This window comes from Oryctolagus cuniculus, chromosome 5 (genome assembly GCF_964237555.1).
Source record: "Oryctolagus cuniculus chromosome 5, mOryCun1.1, whole genome shotgun sequence".
NCBI classification, from domain to species: Eukaryota; Metazoa; Chordata; class Mammalia; order Lagomorpha; family Leporidae; genus Oryctolagus; species Oryctolagus cuniculus.
The window spans coordinates 132,419,767-132,443,619 of record NC_091436.1 but is presented as its reverse complement, the minus strand read 5'-3'; the positions used below and the strand labels follow the sequence as shown (position 1 = coordinate 132,443,619).

Genomic DNA, 23,853 nt, shown 5'->3' with positions numbered 1-23,853 from the left:
CCTGGCTCCTGGCTTTGGATCGGCGCAGCACCAGCCACAGCAGCCACTTGGGGGGTGAACCAACGGAAAAGGAAGACCTTTCTCTCTGTCTCTCTCTCTCTTTCTCTCTCTCTCACTGTCTAACTCTGCCTGTCAAAAAAAAGAAAAAAAAAAAGAAAAAGAAAAAATAGCGGTTCTGGGGCAGACATTTGGCTCAGTGGTAAGATGCCATTGGGGCACCTGTATCCCGCACCAGAGTGCTTGGTTTGAGTCCTGGCTCCGTTTCCAAGTCCAGCTTCCTGCCAATGCGGTGATGAAAGCTCAAGTAATTGTGTTCCTGCTGCCCATGTGGGAGACCGGGATGCAGTTCACTGTCCTGGCTTCAGACAGACCACTCCATTTAGGAGTGAACCAGCGGATGGAAATCTCTCTCTCTCTCTCTCTTTGCCTTTCAAATAAAATAGAAAAAATAAATAAACTAGTGGTTCTCAAGTGGGGGCAGTTTTGCCCTGTAGGGGACATTGGTGAGGTCTGGAGATGTTTTTGGTTGTCACAACGTGGGGAGGTGGGGGAACGTCAGTCACATCCTACGTGTGCAGCCCAGCCCCCAGCAGACAGAGCCGCCTGGTGCAGAGTGCCCATCACGCATCAGTGGAGAAGTCCTGGGGCTGTCATTGCTGTATCGCTATGAGCTGGTCTGAGGACCTGCTTTCTGAAACATGGGCAGGAAGCAGAGGGACGCCTGGAGCCGGAAAGAGGGCGCAGGGAAGGCGCCGGGTGCATCTCCTGAGCACCGCGCCTGCCACCCACACCAGCCACCAGTGGCTACACCAAACGAAGTGGACTAAAGTCTAAAATCCCGTCCCTGGGTGGCCGTGGCCCAGTAGCCACAGACACGGGATGTGGCCGTCAGCATAGGAAGTCCTGCAGAGCTGTGCTCCTGGGGGGACAACCCACAAGGAACCAGAAAGCAAGGAAGGGAGCACCACGTGCAGCAGCCCACAAGAGACACGCGGCAGCAGGACAGCGACATCAACACAAAGGCACTTTATCACGAACACCTGAGAGGAGGCACGCGGACACACACCTGCACACTAACCCATCCATGCCCGCCGCTTGAGTCCAGGACCCCTGTGAGGCGGTGCGGGGGGGTGGGGGGAGCCCCTCCCTCTCTCTGCTGCCCGGCGCCCTTCAGTTTAACTTGCGGTACAGCATCCCCCGCCCAGCGGTCGGCCAGGAGTCCACGGTGCTGATGGAGGAGCGCCTGCGGCGGCCCACCTTGCCCATGGACCCGGGGTCCTTGTAGAGAGAATACGCGTGCTTGACGATGAAGGGCAGGAGGCCGAAGTGCAGGGTCATGCGCGAGACCTGGAGCACAAGGTACAAGTAGCCCAGGCCCCTGAACTGCTCTTTGATGAGGCCGTGGGTGAGCAGGACCATGGAGAAGCTGGTGAACTCGTAGGTGAGGATCCACATGGTGTAGATGGGCAGCCCCGTGTAGACGTTCTTGTGGATGCAGTAGAGGAGGAAGCAGCCCACCAGGATGGTCATGACCGAGAAGCCCGTGCAGATGCTCTGCCGGTACAGCATGACCCAGGAGGCCAGCCTGGAGTTGGTCTCCAGGTAGATGCTGTATTTCTCTTCGTAGCCAATGTGGGTAAGCTGGTTCAGATCGAAGATGAGGAACTGGATGGTGTTGAGCACGGAGAAGAGGCCCGCTATGGAGGACCACATCCGGGCTTGCATTTCGTGCTCGTGTTAGGGGGGCTTCCTGTGGAGACAGACGCATGGCAGTTCCATGACTGGACAGCAGAGCGAGTCCAAACAAACTCCCCGCGCAGTGGTGGCCTGTGGCTGGGGACGCACAGGCTGGAGACACGGCACCTCAGCCTGGGATGACCCTAGCGAGGTTCCCGGCTCTGCTGTGCGGGCTGCAGCCTGGCTTTAAGGTGTCAGAAGGAGCTCTCCTGCTGTGTGTGTTGGGGAAGGGGTTGTTGTGGGAGTCAGGAAGCTCCCGTATCTGGGATAATGATGGCGTGAGCTCTGGGCGCTGTCCGGGGAATGTGTGTCTCCCCAGACTCCCTGGTTGAAGCACAGAATCATCCTTGGCCCTGCTCTAGCGCCCCCAGCCACCTCTTCCCTCCTCTCCAGGCCCTCAGGTGCCTGTCTCGCTGGGTGAGCCCCGGGCTGGGTCGGCAGTGGTGGGAAGCGGGGAGGCCGTGCCTGCAGGACTTACTGCCCTTGCTGCTGTCTGCCGGGCACAGCTGTCTTGACAACAGGCACAGGCCCAGCAGGTGGCCTCCAGCTGCAACCTAGGTTGGACTTGAACCCTGGTGGAGGCTGGCTCCAAGCCCAAGCAGAGGCTGCTGAGGGTGTGTCTGTCAGAGGGCCCCAGGCCAGGGTCCTTCCACTGCCACCTTGCCTTCTCAGCCACTTCACAAGACTCCTCAGGAGGCCTCTCTCTTCACACACCGCGCCGGCCAGCTACCCTGTGAGGGAGAGACGAGGGCGGTCACACACGGAGGGGAAGCAGGTCTGTCCTCTGCTTGAGGGGGACAGCCAGAGGGCAGCTGGCAGCCCGCCTTATCCCCTCTCTCTCAGGCAGCCAGAGATAGGCTGCATAGCCCCCCCCACACACACACACACTGGGCCAGCCCCAAACGTGGTACAATATACGTAACACATAATGGGAGGGGCATTTGGCTCAGCGGTTGACGCTGTTTGCCATACTAGGCTTGCGTCTGGCTCTGCTCTCCAATCCAGCTCCTTGCGAAGGCTCATCCTGGGAGGCAGCAGGTGATGGCCCAAGCACTTGGGTCCCTGCCACCCACAAGGGAGACCTGGATTTGAGTTCCCAGCTCCTGCCTTTGGCCTGGCTCAGCCCTGGTTGTTTGGGGAGTGAACTAGTGGATGGGAGATTCTCTCTCTCTCTCTCACCCCCTCTGCCTTTCAAATAATTAATTAAAAAAAAAAACTCACATAAAATTAGCCATCTAATCCTTTCGAGTGCACAGTTCAGTGACATTAAGTAGATGCCTATTGTGCAACCAGAACCACCATCCGTCTCCAGGGCTTTTTCCCCAACAAAACTCTACACTCATTAACACTAAGCCCTCACGGCCCTGGTCCAGCCCCAGCCCATCCCCGGGTTACTTCGGTCCCTGAGAAGTTAACCCTTCTAGGGAACTCATGGAGTTTTAGTGGAACCCTACAGCAGTTGTCCTTTTGTCCCTGGCCTGTTTCGCTGAGTGTGCTGTTTTCAAACTGCATCCCGACTATTCTTAGACTTTGTCCCCTCCGTCTTCCCAGCCCTGTGGGACTTTGGATACACTAACCTCTCCCTGCACCCAGGCACCCTGGGGCCCCATGGTGGGAGAGGCCATGCACTCTGATACTTCCCCACCCTACCAGGCAAACCTCCCCGGTGACTTGCTGGCTGAGTAGCTTCCAAAGCAGCCACCAACCGTGGGTGCCCGCCCAGGCTGTCCAGAAATAGGATCCCAGACCACAACTGCGGGCCTTTGCTATCCATCCATGCTGCAGGGTTCAAGGCCACGTCTGTTTCCACACTCTTGCTGCCCCAGGCATGGTCTCCTCCGTCAGTACTTCTCTCCCCAGCCGCTGTATAACCCCCTGACTTCTCTTACTTAGTGAACACCTGCTGTGTCTCTGCTCTCTGCCTGCAGCTGAGGTTGGCACTGGACATATATAGACAGAAAACAAATAAGAAAACATGTGGATGAAATGTCTTCTTTTTTAATTAAGAAAAAGGAAAAGAGACTTTTCAGTGCAGTGAGGTCCATGGTGTGGAGGGAGAGGCGGCCCAGGGTCATTAAAATGCAGTCGTGAGTAGCTCCCAACCCAGGGTGGCTGTCGGGGAGGCGACAGCTGAGCTGCGCCCTAAAGAGTTAACATTCAAGTCCTAAAGCATTAGCTGGGTGGAAAAAGGAGGGACTTCCCTCTCAGCACAGGAACAACCTCCAGGCAGGCACAGGGACTGGCAAAAGCCATTTTGGTAAAGGCAGTTGTGTGGCTTGGGGGAGGGACGGGGGATGACACAGGTTGGCAGGGGACAGGGCCTTATGGCCACCGCCCAGGCAAAGGCTTCTCTGGCAGACGATGGGGAGACTAGAGCGGATTTGCAGGATGTGCATGTGCACATGGTGTCGTCTGAGTGGGAGACACATGATCTATCTGCATTAACAAATAGTCTTTCTGTGACAGGTGTCTGGTGTGGAAGCTAAGGCGCCGCCTGGGAGCCCAGCATTGTGGTGCTGCTGGCATCCAGTGTCGGAGCGCTGACATGAGTCCCAGCTGCTCCGCTTCCAATCCAGATCCCTGTTCATGCCCCTGGGAAGCAGCAGATGATGGCCCAAGTGCCCTGGTCCCTGTCATCCATGTGGGAGACCTGAATGGAGTTCTGGGCCCCTGGCTGTTGCTGGCATTTGTAGAAAGTCTCAGTGAGTGAAACCTCTTTTAAAATAAATCAAGAAAGAAATTTTAAGAGCAAATCTTCCTTTCTGCTTTTTGGGGGCATGGATCAGAAAAGGCAAGGATACAGGTAGGCAAGCAGTTTTTTTTTTTTTTTTAAGATTTATTTTATTTAATGAAGCAGAGTTATAGATAGGTATAGAAAGAGAGAGAGGTCTTCCATATGCTGGTTCATTCCCCAAATGGCCTCAGTGGTCAGAGCTGGGCCAATCTGAAGCCAAAAGCCAGGAGCTTCCTCTGGGCCTCCCTCATGGGTGCAGGGTCCCAAGGTCTTGGGCCATCTTCCCCTGCTTTCCCAGGTGGATTAGCAGGGAGCTGGACCAGAAGTGGAACAGCTGGGACTTGAACCGGCACCCATATGGGAGACTGAGGCTTTAACCCACTGCGCCACAGTGCCGACCCCGGCAGAGAAGTTGAAAGGCAGTAGAGGGTGGCAGGGGATAGGTTTGGGACTATGATAAAGGAGTCTGGTGTGAGCACTGGATACCCTTGGTGGCTCACATACTAAGCTGGAGAGTATGAACCACTTAGGATGGGTGGGGAAGATGAGGAGGAGGATGGTTTAGCAAGCGGTGGGTGCCATGGTTTGAATGTTGTGTCCATGTTGAAACTTGGAGTGTGTGTGAATATGTGTCTTTTTTTTTTTTTTTAAGATTTATTTATTTGAAACACACAGAGAGAAAGATCTTCCATCAGCTGATTTACTCCCCAAGTGACCACAGCAACCAGGCCAAAGTCAGGAGCCTGGAACTCCATCCAGGCTCCCCACGTGGGTGGAGGGGCCCAAGCCCCTGGGCCATCTTCTGTTGCTTTCCCAGGCACATTAGCAGGGAGCAGGATCGGAAGTGAAGCAGCTAGGATTCTAACCAGCACTGCTATATGGGAGCTGGGCATCCCAAGCAGTACCCTAACCCACTGTGCCTCAGTGCCCACCCCATGAGCTTGTGTCTTAAAGGATGTGGGTATTAACTGGAGGAAAAGAGAAAAAGCGGCTTTCCCTGCTGTACCACAGTGCCAGCCCCCATGTTGTTTCTCAGCCCAGGAACAACATGCAGGTAGAGACCGGCATAGGCAGAAGTCATTTTGGAAGCAGCACAGTGGTGTGGCTTGAGCTGAGGGGGCGGTGACACAGGTTGGCAGGGGCCAGGCCAAGAGGGAATCCTGCGACACCCTGTCAGGCCCAAAGCCTCTACCGGCACTCCGTGGGCTCACGTCCCCGGCCCCATTCATTCTGCCACATGCTGGATTCCTTCTTCTGTGCTGTCAGTCACGTGAACAGTCTTGACATCCATGGGAAAAGTGGGTAAAGAGCCACCAAAGTGTGCTGAGCTATATTTCTCGCTCTCCTTTTTAAATACGCACTTACTTACTTGAAAGGCAGAGTCACAGAGAGGCAGAGGCAGAGAGAAAGAGAGAGTTTTCTATCTGCTGGTTCATTCCCCAGACAGCTGCAATGGCCAGAGCTGGGCCGATCTGAAGCCAGGAGCCAGGAGCTTCCTCCAGGTCTCCCATGCAGGGGCAGGGGCCCAAAGATTTGGGCCATCTTTTTTTTTTTTTTTTTTAGCTAAATATGTATTTTTAAAATTTATTTTTATTTTTTATTCTTCCCCCCAAAGAAGCCTTTTATTTAAGGAATACAGACTTCATGCATTTGTAAGTACAACTTTAGGAATATAGTGATTCTTCCTACCATACCTGCCCTCCCACCCACTCTCCCACTTCTCTTCCTCCTCCCTCTCCCATTCCCAGTTCCATTCTCCACTAAGATCTATTTTCAAATAACTTTATACACAGAAGACCAACTCTAACCTCACTCTCTGCCTTTCCTTTTCTCTCGGTAACTCTTTCAAATAAATAAATAAATGTAAAAAAAAAAAAAAAGACCAACTCTATATTAAGTAGAGTTCAACAATTTACACAGAATAAAAAACAAAAAACAGGCCGGCACCGCGGCTCACTAGGCTAATCCTCCACCTGTGGTGCCGGCACACCGGGTTCTAGTCCTGGTCAGGGCGTTGGATTCTGTCCCGATTGCCTCTCTTCCAGGCCATCTCTCTGCTGTGGCCAGGGAGTGCAGTGGAGGATGGCCCAAGTGCTTGGGCCCTGCACCCCATGGGAGACCAGGATAAGCACCTGGCTCCTGCCTTCGGATCAGTGCGGTGCGCCAGCCTCAGCGTGCCGGCTGCGGCGGCCATTGGAGGGTGAACCAACAGCAAAAAAAAAGGAAGACCTTTCTCTCTGTCTCTCTCTCTCACTGTCCACTCTGCCTGTCAAAAAAAAAAAAAGAAAGAAAGAAAAAACAAAAAAACAAAACAAAGCAAACTGTTCCTCAATAGTTGAGACAAGGGCTATTCAAAGTCATTGCATCTTGAAGTTAATTTCACTTCTTTTTTATTTTTTTTCAGAAACTTAATTAACTTTAAAGAAGCACCCAAGAATAATACATCTTTTGCAAGCACTTAGACATAATTATAATACAACTCTTTGAGAAAAGAGGTCCTGCATGGGGAGTTAGTGCACAGTGACTCCTGTTCTTAATTTAACATTAACACTCTTAGGTATGACGTCACTGATCACCACTGGCTCTTGACATGAGCTGCCTAGGCTATGGAAGCCTTCTGAATCCACAAACTCCTTCAGTATTTAGACAAGGCCATAAGCAAATAGAAGTTCTCTCCTCCCTTCAGAGAAAAATATCTCCTTTGATAACCTCTTCTTTTTTACTGGGGTCTCATCCACTGAGGCTAGACCACCTTCTACTGCTTTCCCAGGCTATTAGGGAGCTGCATCAGAAGTGGAGCATCCGGGACTCCAGCCAGTGCTGATACGGGATGCTGGTACTGCAGGTGGCGGCTTTCCCTGCTGTACCACAGTGCCAGCCCCCATATTTCTCTTTTTCAAATGTAATTCCTACACCCTGGTTTGCATAGGTGTGTCTGTGAGGCATATTTTAGACAACAGCAGGATGTCATAAAGCATGCTAATGTAAAGTACAGTGAATCGGTGTATTGTTCTGCCACCCTTCACTGTTCCCTTAAGAAATAAATGAATTCATGATACATTGGCTCGTCTTTTTTCCTTTCTCTGCCTCCACCCAAGGCTGGAGTCTTTGTATTATTACCAATAGAAATACGTGACTGTACTTCCATCCAGGGCGGGGTGTCACAAGGACCAGTTTTTATCTTCCTACCTGAAAAGAAGAAATTCACAAAATACATGAGACACACTGGCTGTCTGGCAGTGAGGACATTGATCTGGGAAGCGGGATAGAGGAGGTGAAGCTGTGATCACCCCAGCTCCAGGCTTCCTGAGAGGGTCAGGCTGCAGCCCTGGGAGGCGCAGGGCTCCAGCCCAGCAAGCGCAGGGCTCAGAGTCAGGCTAGAGAGAATGCTGGGGATCTGCGGAGGGACCCCCACCCCGCCCCCTCCGGGGCATCATGGGAGAGCAGAACAAACGCCCCCCAGAGCTGCTCCAAAGGATTAGAGGTAACAATTCTTTGTGTCCAGTGCTCAGACACAGCCGGAAACAGTGTCTTTTCTCACCAGCCAGACTGGAAAACCTCATGATTCACGGGGATTTATGCAGCGACACAGGAAGGCCTCACCCCCATTGTGGGGAATGAGTGGCCCTGGGCTGAGCAGCACATCCGCCCTGCCTGACCCATGATGAAAACAGTACCTGAAAGGATCAAACTGTGTCCAGCTAAGGTAGCTGCATCCCAGAACAAAGAGCAAGCATTTATATGGGGATACAAAGATAACCAGCACCCCCAGCAGGGCAGAAAGCACACTGTCTGCCTCGGAACAAACAATTAATAGACATGCAAAGGAGCCCTACCAGGCGAAAAATCCATCAAAAGCAATCCAGAATTGACACTTTTTTTTTTTTTTTTAAGATTTATTTATTTGAAAGGCAGAGTAACAGAGACAAAAGGAGAGCTGGAGAAAAAGAGAGAGAGAGTGCTTCCATCTGCTGGTTTGCTACCCAAATGGCCACAACAGCTAGAACTGGGCCAAATGGAAGCCAGGAGCCAGGAGCTCCATTTTGATCTCCCACATGGGTGGATGGGTGGCAGGGGCCCGAGTACTGGAGCCATCATCTGCTGCCTTCTCAGGTGCCTTCACAGGAAGCTGGATCAGAAGCAGAGTGGCAGGGAAGGGACTCAAATGGGCATTCTGATGTGGAATGGAGTGGCCAAACCACTGTGCCCCAACACTGGCCTGGACAAGATTGCTAAATTTGCAGACAAGGATATTAACTCAGTAATAACTGTATTCTATATATTCCAAAAACTAAGTATACATGGGCAATATAAAAACTCTAAAGATTATACACTGTGACATGTATTATTTTTTCTAGAAATGCAAGGATGGCACAAGATATAAAAAGCATCACTGGCCACTGCAAGAATGAAGGGAAAAAGTGAGCACCTCAATTGATGCAGGAAAAGCATTTGACAAAATTCAACACCTTTCATGATTAAGCAATCAGTGAGGTGGGAATTTGTTACTTCCTAACAAAGGTTTTTTGTTTGTTCGTTTGTTTTTGACAGGCAGAGTTAGACAGTGAGAGAGAGACAGAAAGGTCATCCTTCCGTTGGTTCACCCCCCAAATGGCCGCTATGACCGGTGCTGCCCTGATCCAAAGCCAGGAGCCAGGTGCTTCTCCTGGTCTCCTATGCGGGTGCAGGGTCCAAGCACTTGGGCCATCCTCCACTGCACTCCTGGGCCACAGCAGAGAGCTGGACTTGGAAGAAGAGTAACTGGGACAGAATCTGGTACCCCGACCAGGACTAGAACCCGGAGTGCTGGCACTGCAGGTGGAGGATTAGCCCAGTGAGCCGCGGCGCCAGCCCTAACAAAGGTTTTATTTCCAAAGTCCACAGCTGATCTCACACTCCATGGTGAAAGATTGATTCCTCCTTTTTTTCTTTTTTTAAAAACACTTAAATTTATTTACATTTTTATAAATGTAAAAGGGGAGAGAGAGAGAGAGAGAGATCCCATCCATTGGTTCACTCACTGAATGCCTGCAACAGCTGATACAGGGCCAGGCTGAAACCAGAGCCAGGGACTCAGTCCAGGTCTCCCACTTGGGTGGCAAGAGCCCACCTCCTCGAGTCCTCACGGCCACTTTCCAGGGTGCGTATTAGCAGGATGCTGGAAATGGGAGCAAAGCTGGAGCTTGGGCACAGGCACTTCCGTACAATATGCAGGTGTCCTAAGCATATCTTTTCTTTCTTTCTTTCTTTCTTTCTTTCTTTCTTTCTTTCTTTCTTTCTTTCTTTCTTTCTTTCTTTCTTTCTTTCTTTCTTTCTTTCTTTTCTCTCTTTAAGTTTTATTTATTTGAAAGGCAGAGAGAGAAAGAAATGTTCCATCTGTTGGTTCACTTGCCAAATGTTCACAAAAACCGGAGTTAGGGCAGGCCAAAGCCAGGATCCTGGAACTACATCTGGTGGCAGCGGCCCGAGGATTTGAGCCGTTGTCTTCTGTCTTCCGGGATGCACTAGGAGAAGCTGGGTGAGGGGGGCTGGCGCTGTGGCATAGTAGGCTAAGTGTCCACCTGTGGCGCCAGCATCTCGTCTGGGTGCCAGTGCGAGTCCCAGCTGCTACACTTCCCATCCAGCTCTCTGCTGATGGCCTGGGAGAGCAGCAGAGGATGGCAGAAGAGGCTCCTGGCTCCTGGCTTCGGATCAGCGTAGCTCCGGCCGTTGCGGCCATTTGGGGAGTGAACCAGCGGATGGAAGACCTTTCTCTCTGTCTCTCCCTCTCACTGTCTGTAACTTACCTCTCAAATAACTAAATAAAATCTTTAAAAATAATAATAAACTTGTCCCATTATACCCTTTAAATATGTGTCTGTTGTATGCCAGTTGTACCTCAAGAAAGCTGTTAAACAGAAACCCAGCATGATGTCTAATGTTGGAAACAGAGGATGCCCCCATTGTCCTGAAGTAACACCTTGACAGTGGGGACTCCATTTTGGAGCACCTGAGACTCCATCTTGAGAAAGCACTCCCTTCCCCCCACCATGAGACTCTGGTCTAGAACCATGATCTAAAACACTCGGACAATAGTAGTCTACTACATCACACCTGACAACCTCCATCACACTTGGCAGAGCATAGAAACCCCCTAGCATGATTGCTCAAGCTTGGAGCGGATAGGCTGCTCCTGGGCTAATGATAAAGATGTAATTTGTCTATGTCCTACATATGATTTAAGCCAATACCTGGATTAATGTAAGATTACAATTGAAATTGTTAAGATTGTAACTGGTATTGTCAAGATTATAATTGATACTCGCTTCACATAGGTTTTAGGTCAGCTTGACCCTGGTAACCATGTATTCCCCCTGATCCTAGCAACCATGTATTCCCCTCCCAATTTTGTGGTTTTTGCCTTTAAAAACCCTGTTGCTTTGGGCTTCAGGCTCGAGAGTTCTTTAGGGCACGAGCCCACTCTCCACCTCTGGCAATGAAAGACCTTCAAATTTTTATCAGTGTGTGGTGCTCCTCTGTTTGCCGTCGCTCAGGTACAACAGTCCCCCACCCCAGCCGGAAGTGCACTGACAGTTCTGTTGAGCTGTGACACCATGTGCTCAAACGCTGTCTTGGGTGGGTGGCTTACTGACTCCTCACAGTCCTCAAGGTCACACCTCCATCCATATGTATTTTCTGTGTGCCCCTGTAGTGTGCAGCACGGTGACAAACAGAGAAGTCTGAATTACTCCTGAATCACTGACTGCCTTGGGTCCTTCTGACGCATCTGAGACGGGCAGAACTCAAGACAAAGGCTTGAAAATGATTTATTTTTTAGTCTTTCTCTTATTTGGAATGTAGCAGAGAAGACATAGGGGGAAAACCACAGCACAAACCCACCGCGAGACCAGCCGGAGCCTTCATTCAACAGAAATCTGAGCCACGGGATGGATTTGTCCCCGTCAGGGTTCCGTGTAAGACGGCTGTGGTGTGGAGGCTGGCGAAGCAAAGGGGCTGCACCCTGCTCCCCCGCCCTCCTCCTCTTGAGGCAATTGGCGGGACTGACCTAAGAGCCAGGCTAGCTCCCTGACAGAGTCCTCCAGTGGAACACCCTCAGGGAGCAGGGTCCTACTCACAGCTGCTGCCTGCATTCCCCGGACAGAGTGGCAAGAGGCTCACAAAACCGAGCACCCCCACCCCCACCCCACCAAAGGGAAGAACACGGAGCGGGCCCCGCGGAGCCTGAGGCGGCCTGGCCTCCGGGCGGGCGGGCGGCGCTAGTCCTTGTAGTGGTGGATGAAGCTGATGATCTTGGACTTGCGGCGCGGGGCCTCTCCGCCCCCCATGGAGATGCGTCTGTTGTAGTAAAGGATGTTGCCCTGGCTCTGGGTTTTGTAGATGATGTGCGCGTAGGCGATGACGTAGAACACCCAGAAGCAGTGCATGAAGGCGCGCGACACCAAGCCGAACCAGCGCAAGACTCTGACCTCCGTGGGGCTGAGGTCGGTGTTGGTGAGCACTTGGATGATGATGTTGACGGTTTCGTAGAAGAGGATCCAGATGACGTAGGTCATCAGGCCCCTGTAGAGCTGGATGTACACGGAGTACAGCAGGAAGACGCTGACGAGGATGGTGAAGGCCGACAGGTAGAAGACGATCTTCCAGCTGTGGCAGATGATGAACTCGTTGATGGCGTCGTCTGCGCTGTCCTGGGGGCCGGTCTTCAAGCAGTTGTGGTTCCCCAGGTGCTTCTCTTCGAAGATGAGGTACATTTTGGTGGCCATGATAGTGAAGACGCCCGACAGCACGGTGCCCATTTTGGCCGTCATCCCGCACCAGCGCAGCGGCTTCGTGCTGAACCCTGCTGCGGAGACAGAACAGGAGAGGCGCGGGAGGTTGCGGGGAGCAATGCCTCGGTCCCCACGTGCGGTCTGAGGGACGACGGAGGGAGAGAGAGATGGAAGCCCGGACACGGCAGCGTGTGGAAGACAGGGGACTGTTCAAAGTGGCCTGGGGAGAGGGTGGACGGCGGGCTCGGTCTGGGGCTGGAGCTCTGAGCGGGTGAAGAAAAGCGTTGGCTCTGAGCCTTGGCCACACCTTAGGGTCACTGAAGCCCCTGTGCCCAGCTCCCACCGCACCAACGGGAACATTCTCCTGGTGGCACCCAGGCAGCAGTGTTGTTCAAAACCTCCTCAGAATTCTCAGGTACATCCAGTGTTGGAAAACACTGTTAGAAAAGCGGAATTCAGAAACTGGCACTGTGGCCTAGGGGGTAAAGCCACCGCCTGCAGTGCCGGCGGCATCCTATAGGGACGCCGGTTCAAGTCCAGCTGTTCCACTTCCAATCCAGCTCTCTGCTATGGCCTGGGAAAGCAGTAGAAGATGGCCCAAGTGCTTGGGCCCCTGCACCCTTGTGGGAGACCCAGAAGAAGCTCCTGGTTCCTGGCTTGAGATGGGCGCAGCTCAGCCATTGCAGCCATCTGGGGAGTGAACCAGGGGATGGGAGTCCTAGTTCTCTCTCTTTACCTCTCCTCTCACTCTGTGTAACTCTTTCAAATAAATAAATAAATCTTAAAAAAAAAATAAAGAAAGAAAGAAAGAAAGAAAAGAGGATTTTAGGGGCCAGCGCTGTGGTGTAGTGGGTTAAGCCACTGCCTGCAGTGCCAGCATCCCATACAGGCCCCGGTTGGAGACCCAGCTGCTCCACTTCCCATCCATCCATTGCTGGATCATATGGTAGTTCTGTTTTTAGTTTTTGGAGGAACCTCAAGACTGTTTTCTATAAAGGCCGTACTAACTTACATTCTCACAAACTGCATGAGAGTTACCCATCCCACTCTCCTCATCCTCACCATCATTTGTTACTTTGTCTTTTTGTTAATATCCATTCTAACAGAGATGAAACAATCCCTCATTGTGGTTTTGATGTGTATTTCACTGATGATTAAGAACATTGAGCATTTTTTCATATTCTTGTGATCCGTTGGTATATCCTCAAGAAAAGTCTGTTTGAGTCATTTGTTCATTTTATTATTTGCTTTTTCTTATTCTGAGTTGTTGAGTTCCTTATATATTCATTTTTAAAAAAGATTTATTTGTTAATTTGAAAGTCAGAGTTAAACCAAGAGAGAAGTTACACCAAGAGAGAAAGTCTTCCATCTGCTGGCTCACTCCCTGTATGGCTGCAACAGGGACTGGGTCAGGTTGAAGCCAGGAGCCTGGAACTCTATCTGGGTCTCCCACATGGGTAGCAGGGGCCCAAGTATTTGCGCCATCTGCTGCTTCTCAGGCACACTAGCAGGGAGCTGGCTCAGAAGTGGAGCAGCCTGGACATGCACCTGCACTCTGATACAGGATGTGGCATTGCAAGTGGCGGCCTAACCCACTGTGCCACGTCGGTCCTCTCCTGCTGTTTTTAGAATCCTCTGTCTTGTATTTTCATCAGTTTGACTCTAATACTCTTTCTTTGAGACAATATTTTTGGTTGCATCAATTAGGGGTCTTCTGGGCTTCCTGGACCCGGATGTCTATATTTTCTCCCAAATTTGGAAAGATCTTGGCAATTGTTTGAAGAAGTTTTTCTATGACTTTTCCTTCTCTTTCTCTTTTGGAACACTTGTAATGGGACTATTTCCTCACTTTGTGGTGTCCCATAAGTCCCAAAAGCCTTCTTCACTCCTTTTAATTTATATTGTCTGACTGGGGGCCGGTGCCATGGCGCAGTAGGTTAATCCTCCGCCTGCGGCACCGGCATCCCATATGGGCGCCAGTTCTAGTCCCAGCTCCTCCTCTTCCCATCTAGTTCTCTGCTATGGCCTGGGAAAGCAGTAGGAGATGGCCCAAGTCCTTGGGCCCCTGCACCTGTATGAGAGACCGGGAGGAAGCACCTGGCTCCTGGCTCCTGGCTTCGGATTGGCACAGCTCCGGCAGTTGTAGCCATTTGGGGAGTGAACCAATGGATGGAAGACTTTTCTCTTCGTCTCCCTCTCATTGTCTGTAACTCTACCTCTCAAATAAATAAATAAAATCTTTTTTAAAAATGCCAAAAGAAAATTTATATTGTCTGGCTGGATATTTCAAAAGACCTGACATCAAGCTCAGAAATTCCTTCTTCTGCCTGCTCAGTTCTGCTGAGGCTCTCAACTGTGTTTTTGCTCACTATTTTTTTTTAAAGATTTACTTATTTATTTGAAAGGCAGAGTTAGAAAGAGAGAGAGAGATAAGAAGAGAGGTCTTCCTCTGGGTCTCCCACATGGGTGCAGGGGCCCAAGCACTTGGGGCATCCTCTGGCTTTCTCAGGAGCATCAGCAGGGAGTTGGATGGGAAGTAGAGCAGCCGGGACCTGAAACAGCGCCCATATGGGATGCCGGTGTCGCAAGCTGTGGCTTTACCCACTATGCCACAATGCCATCCCCCAGCTATATTTTAAATTTCATTTAGTGATTTCTTGGAAACTGAATTGAAGTGGAACAGCCACCAAGTGGTGGCTTAACGCTGGCCCTATGCTGGTTCTTTCTGATGCTCTGTGTTTACTGAATTTCTCATTCATTTCATTAATTGCTTTCATAGTCTTGTTGAATTCTCTGTCTGTATTCTCTTGTAACTTATTACATTTTGTAGAAGTAATTCTTTTATTTGCCAGGCCAAGTGTCTATTTACATTACTTTGTGGTTTATTGCTGGAGCTGCTGGGTTTCTTTGGAGGCATTATGTTACCTTTCTTCATGCTTCTGTGTCCCTAAGATGGTTTTTGTGCATCTGGTGGGTCAGTGGCTTCTACCAGTTTTATCGGGTGGCTTTTGTAGCAGAAGACTTTCCTCCTGGTGCTGTGTCCTAGGCAGTTGGCTGGGTGTGCTGTGCAGGCTTTGGGGGCTGGGTGGGGGCTTTGGTGGAGTGGCTGTGCACCTGCTTCTGCTGTAATCAGTTGAGTGAGATCACAGGGGTCTTCCTCGCTGAGGCTGCCGGGCTTGCAGGACTGCACTGCTCCCCTGGGTGGGGCGCGTTCACTGGGAGTTGGTGCATGTGCCTGCTCACCTGCTTTCTGAGCTGAGATCGTAGGGGCAGGGCGGGCCTCTGCTTTTCGGGGCCTCGCTAGGCCAAGCTCCTGAGAGTGGGCTGGGTGGTGGCCTCTTGGGGGCCATGGAGGGTTGGATGGGGCCACCCAGTTGCCTTAGTAGGCCAAGACACTTGGGCACAGCTGCTCATCTGCTTCTCTGGGCTTCCGTGGGTCAAGTGGCTTGGGGCTGGTGGCCTGATTGTTGCACAGGGCTGAGGGTGTGTGGGCAGGGCCACCTGCCTGCTTCCTGGGGCCAAAGCAGGATGGGGCTGCCTGCTGGGTATTTCCAGGTCAGTGAGAGGGTGGATGCTGCTTCCTGAGGCCAAGGGCAGGTGGGCAGGGCTGCCTGGCTGCTTTCAGCGCGGGAGGAGGAAGGGCAGGGCCTCCCGGCTATTTTCTGGGGGCCTCTGCGGCATGATTCATGACTCAGGCTGTGCCACTCACATTCTCCCCAGCACCATGGCAGGGTGGGTTCTCCTGACTGTTGCACAGGGCTGGGTCCATGGAGCTGCTGGGAGCAGCTGCCCAGCTGCTTCTTTGGACCCTGGGTGGATGGACTCAAGATGGGGCCATGCAGCGAGAACTTGGGTGAGGGATGGCACCACATGGGCTGGACTCTTTCTCCCCACACTGGCCCCAGGATCCATGAAGGCCCGGGTTCTTTGGTGTCTGGTGTGAGTGGGGATTGCCGGGGCCTCCTGCTTATTCTCTTCCAGTTGAATGAAGCCCTTCTTGGCTCAGGATCGATCTTTTTTTTTTTTAAAGATTTATTTATTTATTTGAAAGTCAGAGTTACACAGAGAGAGGAGGGGCAGAGAGAGAGAGAGAGAGATCTTCCATTCACTGGTTTACTCTGGCTGAAGCTACGCTAATCCAAAGCCAGGAGCCAGGAGCTTCTTCTGGGTCTCCCACATGGGTGCAGGGGCCCAAGGACTTGGGCCATCCTCCACTGCCTTCCTGGGCCACAGCAGAGGGCTGGACTGGAAGAGGAGCAGCTGGGACTAGAACCTGGCACCTATATGGGATGCCGGCGCTTCAGGCCAGGGCATTAACCCGCTGTGCCACAGCACCGGGCCCCAGGCTCGATCTTGAGATCTTGAGAGATGGAGCTAGAAGATGCTGAGTGCTTAGTTCCCTCTGTATGAGACCATTGTGGGTCTATGTGCTCTGCAGTGTAGACTGTGCTCACTTTGTCTGCCCTGCTCCCCAGTGCCTATGGTTCTCTGTGCTGTGCTGCCAAGGTTGGGAAATGGAATTATATTTTAACTGTATGAAGCACTGTCAACCTAGGAGTCCATGTCCAGATAAAATGTTTTTCTTTCTTTCTTTTTTTCAAGATAGACTCCTTTCTATCAGGGAATAGAACATTTCTTTTTCTTTTTTTTTTTTTTTAAGATTTATTTATGTATTTGAAAGGGGGGGTAATTTTCTTTTTTTTTTCATTTTTTGACAGGCAGAGTGGACAGTGAGAGAGAGACAGAGAGAAAGGTCTTCCTTTGCCATTGGTTCACCCTCCAATGGCCGCCGCGGTCGGCGCGCTGTGGCCAGCGCACCGCGCTGATCCGATGGCAGGAGCCAGGAGCCAGGTGCTTTTCCTGGTCTCCCATGGGGTGCAGGGCCCAAGCACCTGGGCCATCCTCCACTGCACTCCCTGGCCACAGCAGAGGGCTGGCCTGGAAGAGGGGCAACCGGGACAGAATCCGGCGCCCCGACCGGGACTAGAACTCGGTGTGCTGGCGCCACTAGGCGGAGGATTAGCCTAGTGAGCCGTGGCGCCGGCGGGGGGGGGGGGGGTAATTTTCCACCTGCTAGTTCACTCCCCAGGTGGCCACAATGGCCAGGGCTGAGCCAGGCTGAAGCCAGAAGCCAGGAGCTTCCTCTGGATCTCCAAGTGGGTGGCAGGGGCCCAAGCACTTGGACCATCTTCTGGTGCTTTTCCTAAGCCATTAACAGGGAGCTGGATCAGAAGTAGAGCAGCCAGCGCCCATATGGGATGCCAGCATCACAGGCAGCTGCTTTACCTACTATACAATGCTGGCCCCTAAAATATTTTTCAAGATTGAGAGCACCCAGTGTGGTACCCTTTTTTATAGAATTTAGAAATAAGTAAAATCAAATAGCATACTGCTGGACTGTTATTTAAGGCAGTTTTTTGGTTACTACCATGACTGACTTACGATGACAAGAGGTTTATTTAGCTCACAGTTCTGGAAGTTCAGGCTTTGATGAAGGCCCCACGGGTATGGGAGAACAGGAGTAGAGGAACGCATGGTGACCCAGGAAGCCCAGAGGGTGGGTGGGCTCAGACTCAGGCTTTGATAACAGCCCTCTCGGGAGAACTCCCTCATCCATACAAGAACTACCTTACAAGGGCACAACCCAAGACCTGAAGGCCAGGCCCCACCTCCTCAGGAGTCTACCGCCTCTGAGCTGTGCCCCTGGGGATCAAGCCTTTAATACAGGGATCCTTGGGGAACAGCCAACTTAATATTCAAACCATAGCAGTCATACATAACATGTGGGAAAGACTTTATGTAAAAAGTCAAGGTACAACAGACACACAGTTTGGGTTAGTAGGTGCCTGGAAGTGCAGGGGCCAGGGGTACGGCAGGGGCATGGAGAGGAGTGGGTTGGGCAAGGGAGTCACAAGAGTTAAAGTTTAAAACAGGCAAACAAACCAGTTCATAAAGCATGTTTAATGATGATTGCTTGGTATGACCCTGGATGATGAGTAATCCAGTTCTGTACACGTGGGTTCACAAAGGGAAAACCTGGGTGGAATAAGACATGTAATCTAGTCTCCTACCTGCAGCATAGTTGCCATATTCACTGCTGCTCATCCACCTGCAACAGATAGAAGACTTCCTCTTACTATTCTTGAGAAGCTCACACAGATTCTGGGCTCCTGTCAGTTGTGTATCTCTGGTTAAGACTGATCACTTTCTCCCAGCACCCATTTCCCCTGCATATTTTTAGTTTTGGCCAGACACATGGCCACCCAGCTAATAACTGTGAGGAGCTTCCAAGAGTTCATGGAAAAATTGAATTAATAGATAATGTGGGGGGCCGGCAATGTGGCATAGCAGGTTAACACCATGGCCTGAATCGCCGGCATAACATATGGGCACAGGTTCTAGTTTTGGCTGCTCCACTTCCAATCCAGCTCTCTGCTATGGCCTGGGAAAACAGTAGAAGATGGCCCAAGGCCTTGGGCCCCTGCACCCATGTGGGAGACCCGGAAGGAGCTCCTGGCTCCTGGCTTTGGATTGGCGCAGTTCTGGCCATTGTAGCCAATTGGGGAGTGAACCATCAGATGGAAGACCTCTCTCTCTCTCTCTCTCTGCCTCTCCTATCTCTGTGTAACTCTGACTTTCAAATAAAGAAATAAATCTTTAAAAAAAAGATAATGTGGGTGGCAGGTGTTTGGTGCAGTAGCTAAGATACTGTTTTGTGATGCCTGCGTTCCTTATCAGAGTGCTTGGGTTTGAATCCCTGCTCTGCTTCCAGTCCAACTTTCTGCTAATGTGCACCTGGGGAGGCAGTAGGTGATGGCTCAAGTTCTTGGTCCTTGCCACCAATGTGGAAGACCTGGATTGAGTTCCAGGCTGCTAGCTTCAGCCTGGTCCAGCCCTGGCTGTTGCAGGCTTTTGGGAGAGTGAAGCAATGTATGGAAGACCTCCAATCCATCTCTGTCTTCCTCTCTCTCTCTCTCTCTCTCTCTCTCTCTCTCTATGTTATTCTACCTTTCAAAAAAATATAAATTTGCATTTCCACTCTTTAAAATGAAAAATTTCCATGGAAAACACATTTAAAAAATAATGCATGGGGGCCAGTGCTGTGGTATAGTAGGCTAAGCCCCCGCCTGTGGTGCTGGCATCCCATATGGTTGCTAGTTCATATCCCAGGTGCTCCTCTTCTGATCCAGCTCTCTGCCATGGCCTGGGAAAGCAGTAGGATGGCCCAAGTTCTTGGGCCCCTGCACCCATGTGGGAGACCCAGATGAAGCTCTTGGTTCCTGGCTTCGGATCGGCCCAGCTCTGGCCGATGCGTCCATTTGGGGAGTGAACCAGCAGATGGAAGACCTTTCTCTCTGTCTCTCCCTCTCTCTGTCTGTAACTCTACCTGTCAGAGAAATAAATCTTAAAAAACAAAAAGCAAAAAAACTCTAGCAATGACCCATGACTGATTAGGGATTTGCCATTTCAGCAAAAGCTTCTAAGTCTGGGTCAAAGGTCAGGTCTGGGGGAGGGCATGGTGCAGCGGGTTAGGCCACATCCCATATCAGAATGCTGATTCGAGCTCCCCCACTTCTGATCCACTTTCCTGCTAATGCTCCTGGGAGGCAGAAGATGATAGCCCAAATGTTTGGGTTCCTGCTGCTCATGTGGGAAACCTGTATGGAGTTCCAGCCTCCTGGCTTCAGCCAGGCCCTGTCCCAGCTGCTACAGGCATTTGGGGAGTAAGCCACAAGATGGAAGGCCTCTCTCTCTCACTTTGCTTAAAAAAAAATCAGTTCTGAGGCTGGTGTTTTGGCATGTCAGGTAAAGCTGCCACCTGCAACAGAGGTATTCCATATGGGCATGGGTTCATGTCCTGCCTGCTCCCTGCTAATGTCCAGAGGAAAGCAAAAGAAGACAGCCCAAGTGCTAGGGCACTTGTCACCCACATGGGAGACCCAGATGAAGCTCCTAACTCCTGGCTTCAGCCTGTCCTAATACTGGCTGTTGCAGCCATCTGGGGAGTGAACCAGAAGATGGAAGATCTCTCTTTCTCTCTCTCTCTCTTTCTCTCTAACTCTGGCTTTCAAAACAAATAAATAAATCTTTTAAAAAAAATGAATTCTGTTCATGGCTATGCAATGGGAAGGAAGAAAGGGAGAAAGTGTCAGCACTCCTAATTCTTCCATGAGCAAGTACAGGCAGCCATCACTTCTGCTGACACCCCATTGGTCACGTGATCACATCAACCTGCAGGAAAAGCTGGGAAATGTATGAGGGAGCTGCAGAAAGCTGGTGGAAATGGAATTGAACAGCAAGTTTATTTTGGTACAAAAAGCACTGAAACCCATGCATTATTTTTAAAAGATTTTTATTTACTTAAGAGGCAGAGTTACAAAGAGAGGGAGAGAGGGAGAGGTCTTCCATCTGATGGTTCACTCCCAAGTAGCCACAATAGCTGGAGCTGAGCCAATCTGAAGCCAGGAGCCAGGAGCTTCTTCTGGGTCTCCCACATGGGTGCAGGGGCCCAAGGACTTGGGCCATCTTCCATTGCTTTCCCAGGCCATTGCAGAGAACTGGGTCGTAAGTGGAGCAGCTGGGATTCGAACTGGCACCCATATGGGATGCTGGCGCAGCAGGTGGAGGCTTAGCCCACTACGCCACAGCACCAGCCCCGGGTCATTGCTACTTGACAGAGAAATAAAAGATAGTGGTCATAAATAAGCTACTATCTTTTGGGGTTTCTGTATTCCTACTTGTGACTCAAAATCTTGGCGTTGGTTCATTTGTTTTCCCGGTAGAATGAGCTCTCCCTCAAGTTATGTATGAAGTCAATAGAGAATTATTCCTTAATTTAACAAATTAAAATATTTGCCGCTCATGATGTATCAGTCAAATGAAATGAGGTAACAGTAATCATGATAATGATAGGGAGCAGGTATTTAGCTTAGCAGTTAAGACAGCCTCGTCCCACGCTGGGGGATTCAGCTCCTGACCCCAGCTTCCTACCAAGACAGACTCCAGGCAGTAGCAGTGATGGCTTATACAGTTGGGTCCCTGACACCCAATGGGGGCACCTGAATTGAATTCCAGGCTCCTGGCTTTGGCCTGGCCCATCCCAGTCATTGTGGGCACCTGGGAACTGAAGCAACAGATGGGAACTCTGTCTCAGTTTCTTTCTCTTTCTACTTCTCAGGGAAATAAATACATAAATATTTAGAAATAATGATGAGGCCAATATTGTGGTGCAGTGGGTTAAGCCACTGACTGAGACAGTGGCATCCCATACTGGAGTGCTGATTTGAGTCCTAACTGTTCTGCTTCTGATACAGCTTCTTGCTAATGTATCTGGGAAGGCAGCGGATCATAAGCCACGCACTCAGATCCCTGCCACCCATGTGGGAGACCTGGATGGAGTTCCTGGTTGCTGGCTGCAGCCTCGTCTAGACATGACTGTTGTGACTATTTGCATCTCTCTCTCTCTCTCTCTCTCTCTCTCTCTCTCTCTCTCTCACTCTGCCTTTCAGATAAATAAATACATCTTTAAGCAATAATGATAATAATAAGCATTTACTAAAAGCTTCCTTTGTGCCAGGCATGTGTTAAGGTTTCACAAGTCTTCTCAATATAGCTATATACTATAACAGAATGCATTTTTTATATTTCAATTTTTATTTACCTTCATTTTATTTGAAAAGAGAGGGACAGAGAGAGAGAGAGAGAGAGAGATCTTCCATCCATTGGTTTACCCCCAAAATGCATGCAACAGTCAAGGCTGAGCCAGGCTGAAGCCAAGAGCCCAGTACTCAATCCAGGTCTCCCATGGGGGTGGGAGGGACCCAAGAACTTGAACCATCATTTGATGCTTCCCAGTTGCACAATAACAGGATGGTGGATTGGAAGGGAGGAGCCGGGATTGCAGCCAGGCAATATGAAAGAGATGTAGGAGCCCCAAGTGGCAAGTTAACCACTGCGCCAAACACCCACCTGGAACTGGATGAACCTATTTTCTCATTGATGGTGGTGAGGGAAGGGGATAGACTTGCATTACTTATGCACTCAGATATAGATTTTTTTTTTTACCTGCCAAGGGAGTAATCTTCCATAGTTACTGACAAACACTCAGAAGTCAGCTCCAACTGGACCTGAGTGGAGCACTCCAGGCCTGTGGGAGGCCATTCGGTTAACTTGCTGATTTTGAAGAATGCGACTCATTTCCCAAGCAACTTTCAATTTTACTGCAACTTCCCTTGATCATGTTGTCCCTTGGCTCACCCTAAGTGAAAGGCACATGTAGATTTAGTTTCTAGCCGTTTCCCTTGATTTGCTCTGTAAATTTGCTGACTTGCCTGTTGCAGCTGTGACAGATTAGTCACGTGTTGCCTGACTCTTGCCAGCCTTCTGGAGTCACCTACACCAGCGGAGACGTGACACAGTCTTCTGGGGCCACCATCGCATTCGCAGCCCATCGTCAACGGAGACATGGTCATGCTGCACGTGACGTACACAGACAGGGAGGGTCGGAAGCACTGGTTGCCACCACAGTCACCTGCTTCCTCTGCCCCGAGGCTCCCAGGGTGGAGATCGAGCTGCCCGGGGCTGGGGGGGGGGGGGCACACTCGTCCTGGGAAGAATCTGCTGCCAGGCGCTCAGGTCGGCTGAATTCCACTCCTTTGAGTGATGGGACTGAGGTCCCCGCTTCCGTGCCGGCTGTTGGTGAGGGGCTGCCTCTGCCGCTCCAGGCGCCCTGCCAGCCCCGGCAGGTGTGTGGGCTTCAGCTCCTTCCTCCTGTACACCCAGAGCCTACAGCGGTGCATACTCTGTATGCTGGGAGTCTCCTCTTTGCCTCCTTGGAGAAAGTCCTTCTTCAGAATGGGTTCACGTGGTTAGTAGAGTGGACCCACTGGGATGGCCCACAGATCTCTTTGCCTCTGGGTCCTGAACTAGATCCATAAAGTCCCTCTGCCGTGCTCACAGTTGTCATCCAGAGGACAAAGATCACGGGGGCTGTGAGCGGTTGAGTTGTGACCCTCAAAAAATTCAGATGCCCAACCGCCGCCCCGTTCCTCAGAATGCAACTGCATTTGGAAATAGGGTCTTTAAAGAGGCAGTTAAATTAAAGTTAGGCTATTAGTGTCAGCCCTAATCTAACCTGACTGGTGTCTTAGAAGAAGAGCAGATTAGGACACAGACACACCCCAGATGACCGCGTGAGGAATCAGGGAGGTGGAGACAGATGACTGCGTGAGGAATCAGGGAGGTGGAGACAGCTGTCTACACCCCACGGAGGGGGCCTCAGAAGAAGCCACTTCATCTGACACTTGATCTCAGCCTCCAGAATTGTGGGAAAATTATCATATCTGTTGTTTAAACCACTCGGTGTGGGGCCAGCATTGGGTGCAATGGCTAAGATACTGCTTGGGTGGCTGGTGCCATGGTGCACTAGGTTAATCCTCCACCTGCGGCGCCGGCATCCCATATGGGTGCAGATTCTAGTCCCGGTTGCTCCTCTTCCGGTCTGGCTCCTCTTCCGGTCTGGCTCTCTGCTGTGGCCCGGGAGGGCAGTGGAGGATGGCCCAAGTGCTTGGGCCCTGCACCCGCATGGCAGACCAGGAGGAAGCACCTGGCTCC

The 23,853-nt window shown here is 51.1% G+C and overlaps 2 protein-coding genes across 7 annotated transcripts in view; both read right to left on the bottom strand.

The window, feature by feature from the left end:
- Positions 1-1,011: 1,011 nt before the first annotated feature.
- TMEM217B (transmembrane protein 217B) overlaps positions 1,012-23,853 on the bottom strand; it is a 30,268-nt gene continuing 7,426 nt past the window's right edge. The window contains exons 2-3 of one of the 4 annotated variants that reach the window (XM_070074131.1): positions 2,397-2,468; positions 1,012-1,750 (exon numbers count right to left, since the gene is read on the bottom strand). In XM_070074131.1, coding sequence (XP_069930232.1) covers positions 1,171-1,725 — 555 coding nt within the window. In that variant the 5' untranslated portion in view covers positions 1,726-1,750; positions 2,397-2,468 and the 3' untranslated portion in view covers positions 1,012-1,170. Of the gene's footprint in view, positions 1,751-2,215; positions 2,358-2,396; positions 2,469-23,853 lie in introns of those variants that run through there. The other 3 variants (XM_070074130.1, XM_051854787.2, XM_008262855.4) reach the window with 3 other exon arrangements.
- Positions 11,264-23,853, bottom strand: part of TMEM217 (transmembrane protein 217) — a 38,695-nt gene continuing 26,105 nt past the window's right edge. The window contains exons 3-4 of one of the 3 annotated variants that reach the window (XM_008262852.4): positions 18,312-18,349; positions 11,264-12,314 (exon numbers count right to left, since the gene is read on the bottom strand). In XM_008262852.4, coding sequence (XP_008261074.2) covers positions 11,728-12,314; positions 18,312-18,349 — 625 coding nt within the window. In that variant the 3' untranslated portion in view covers positions 11,264-11,727. The remainder of the gene's footprint in view (positions 12,315-18,311; positions 18,350-23,853) is intronic. The other 2 variants (XM_051854784.2, XM_070074129.1) reach the window with 2 other exon arrangements.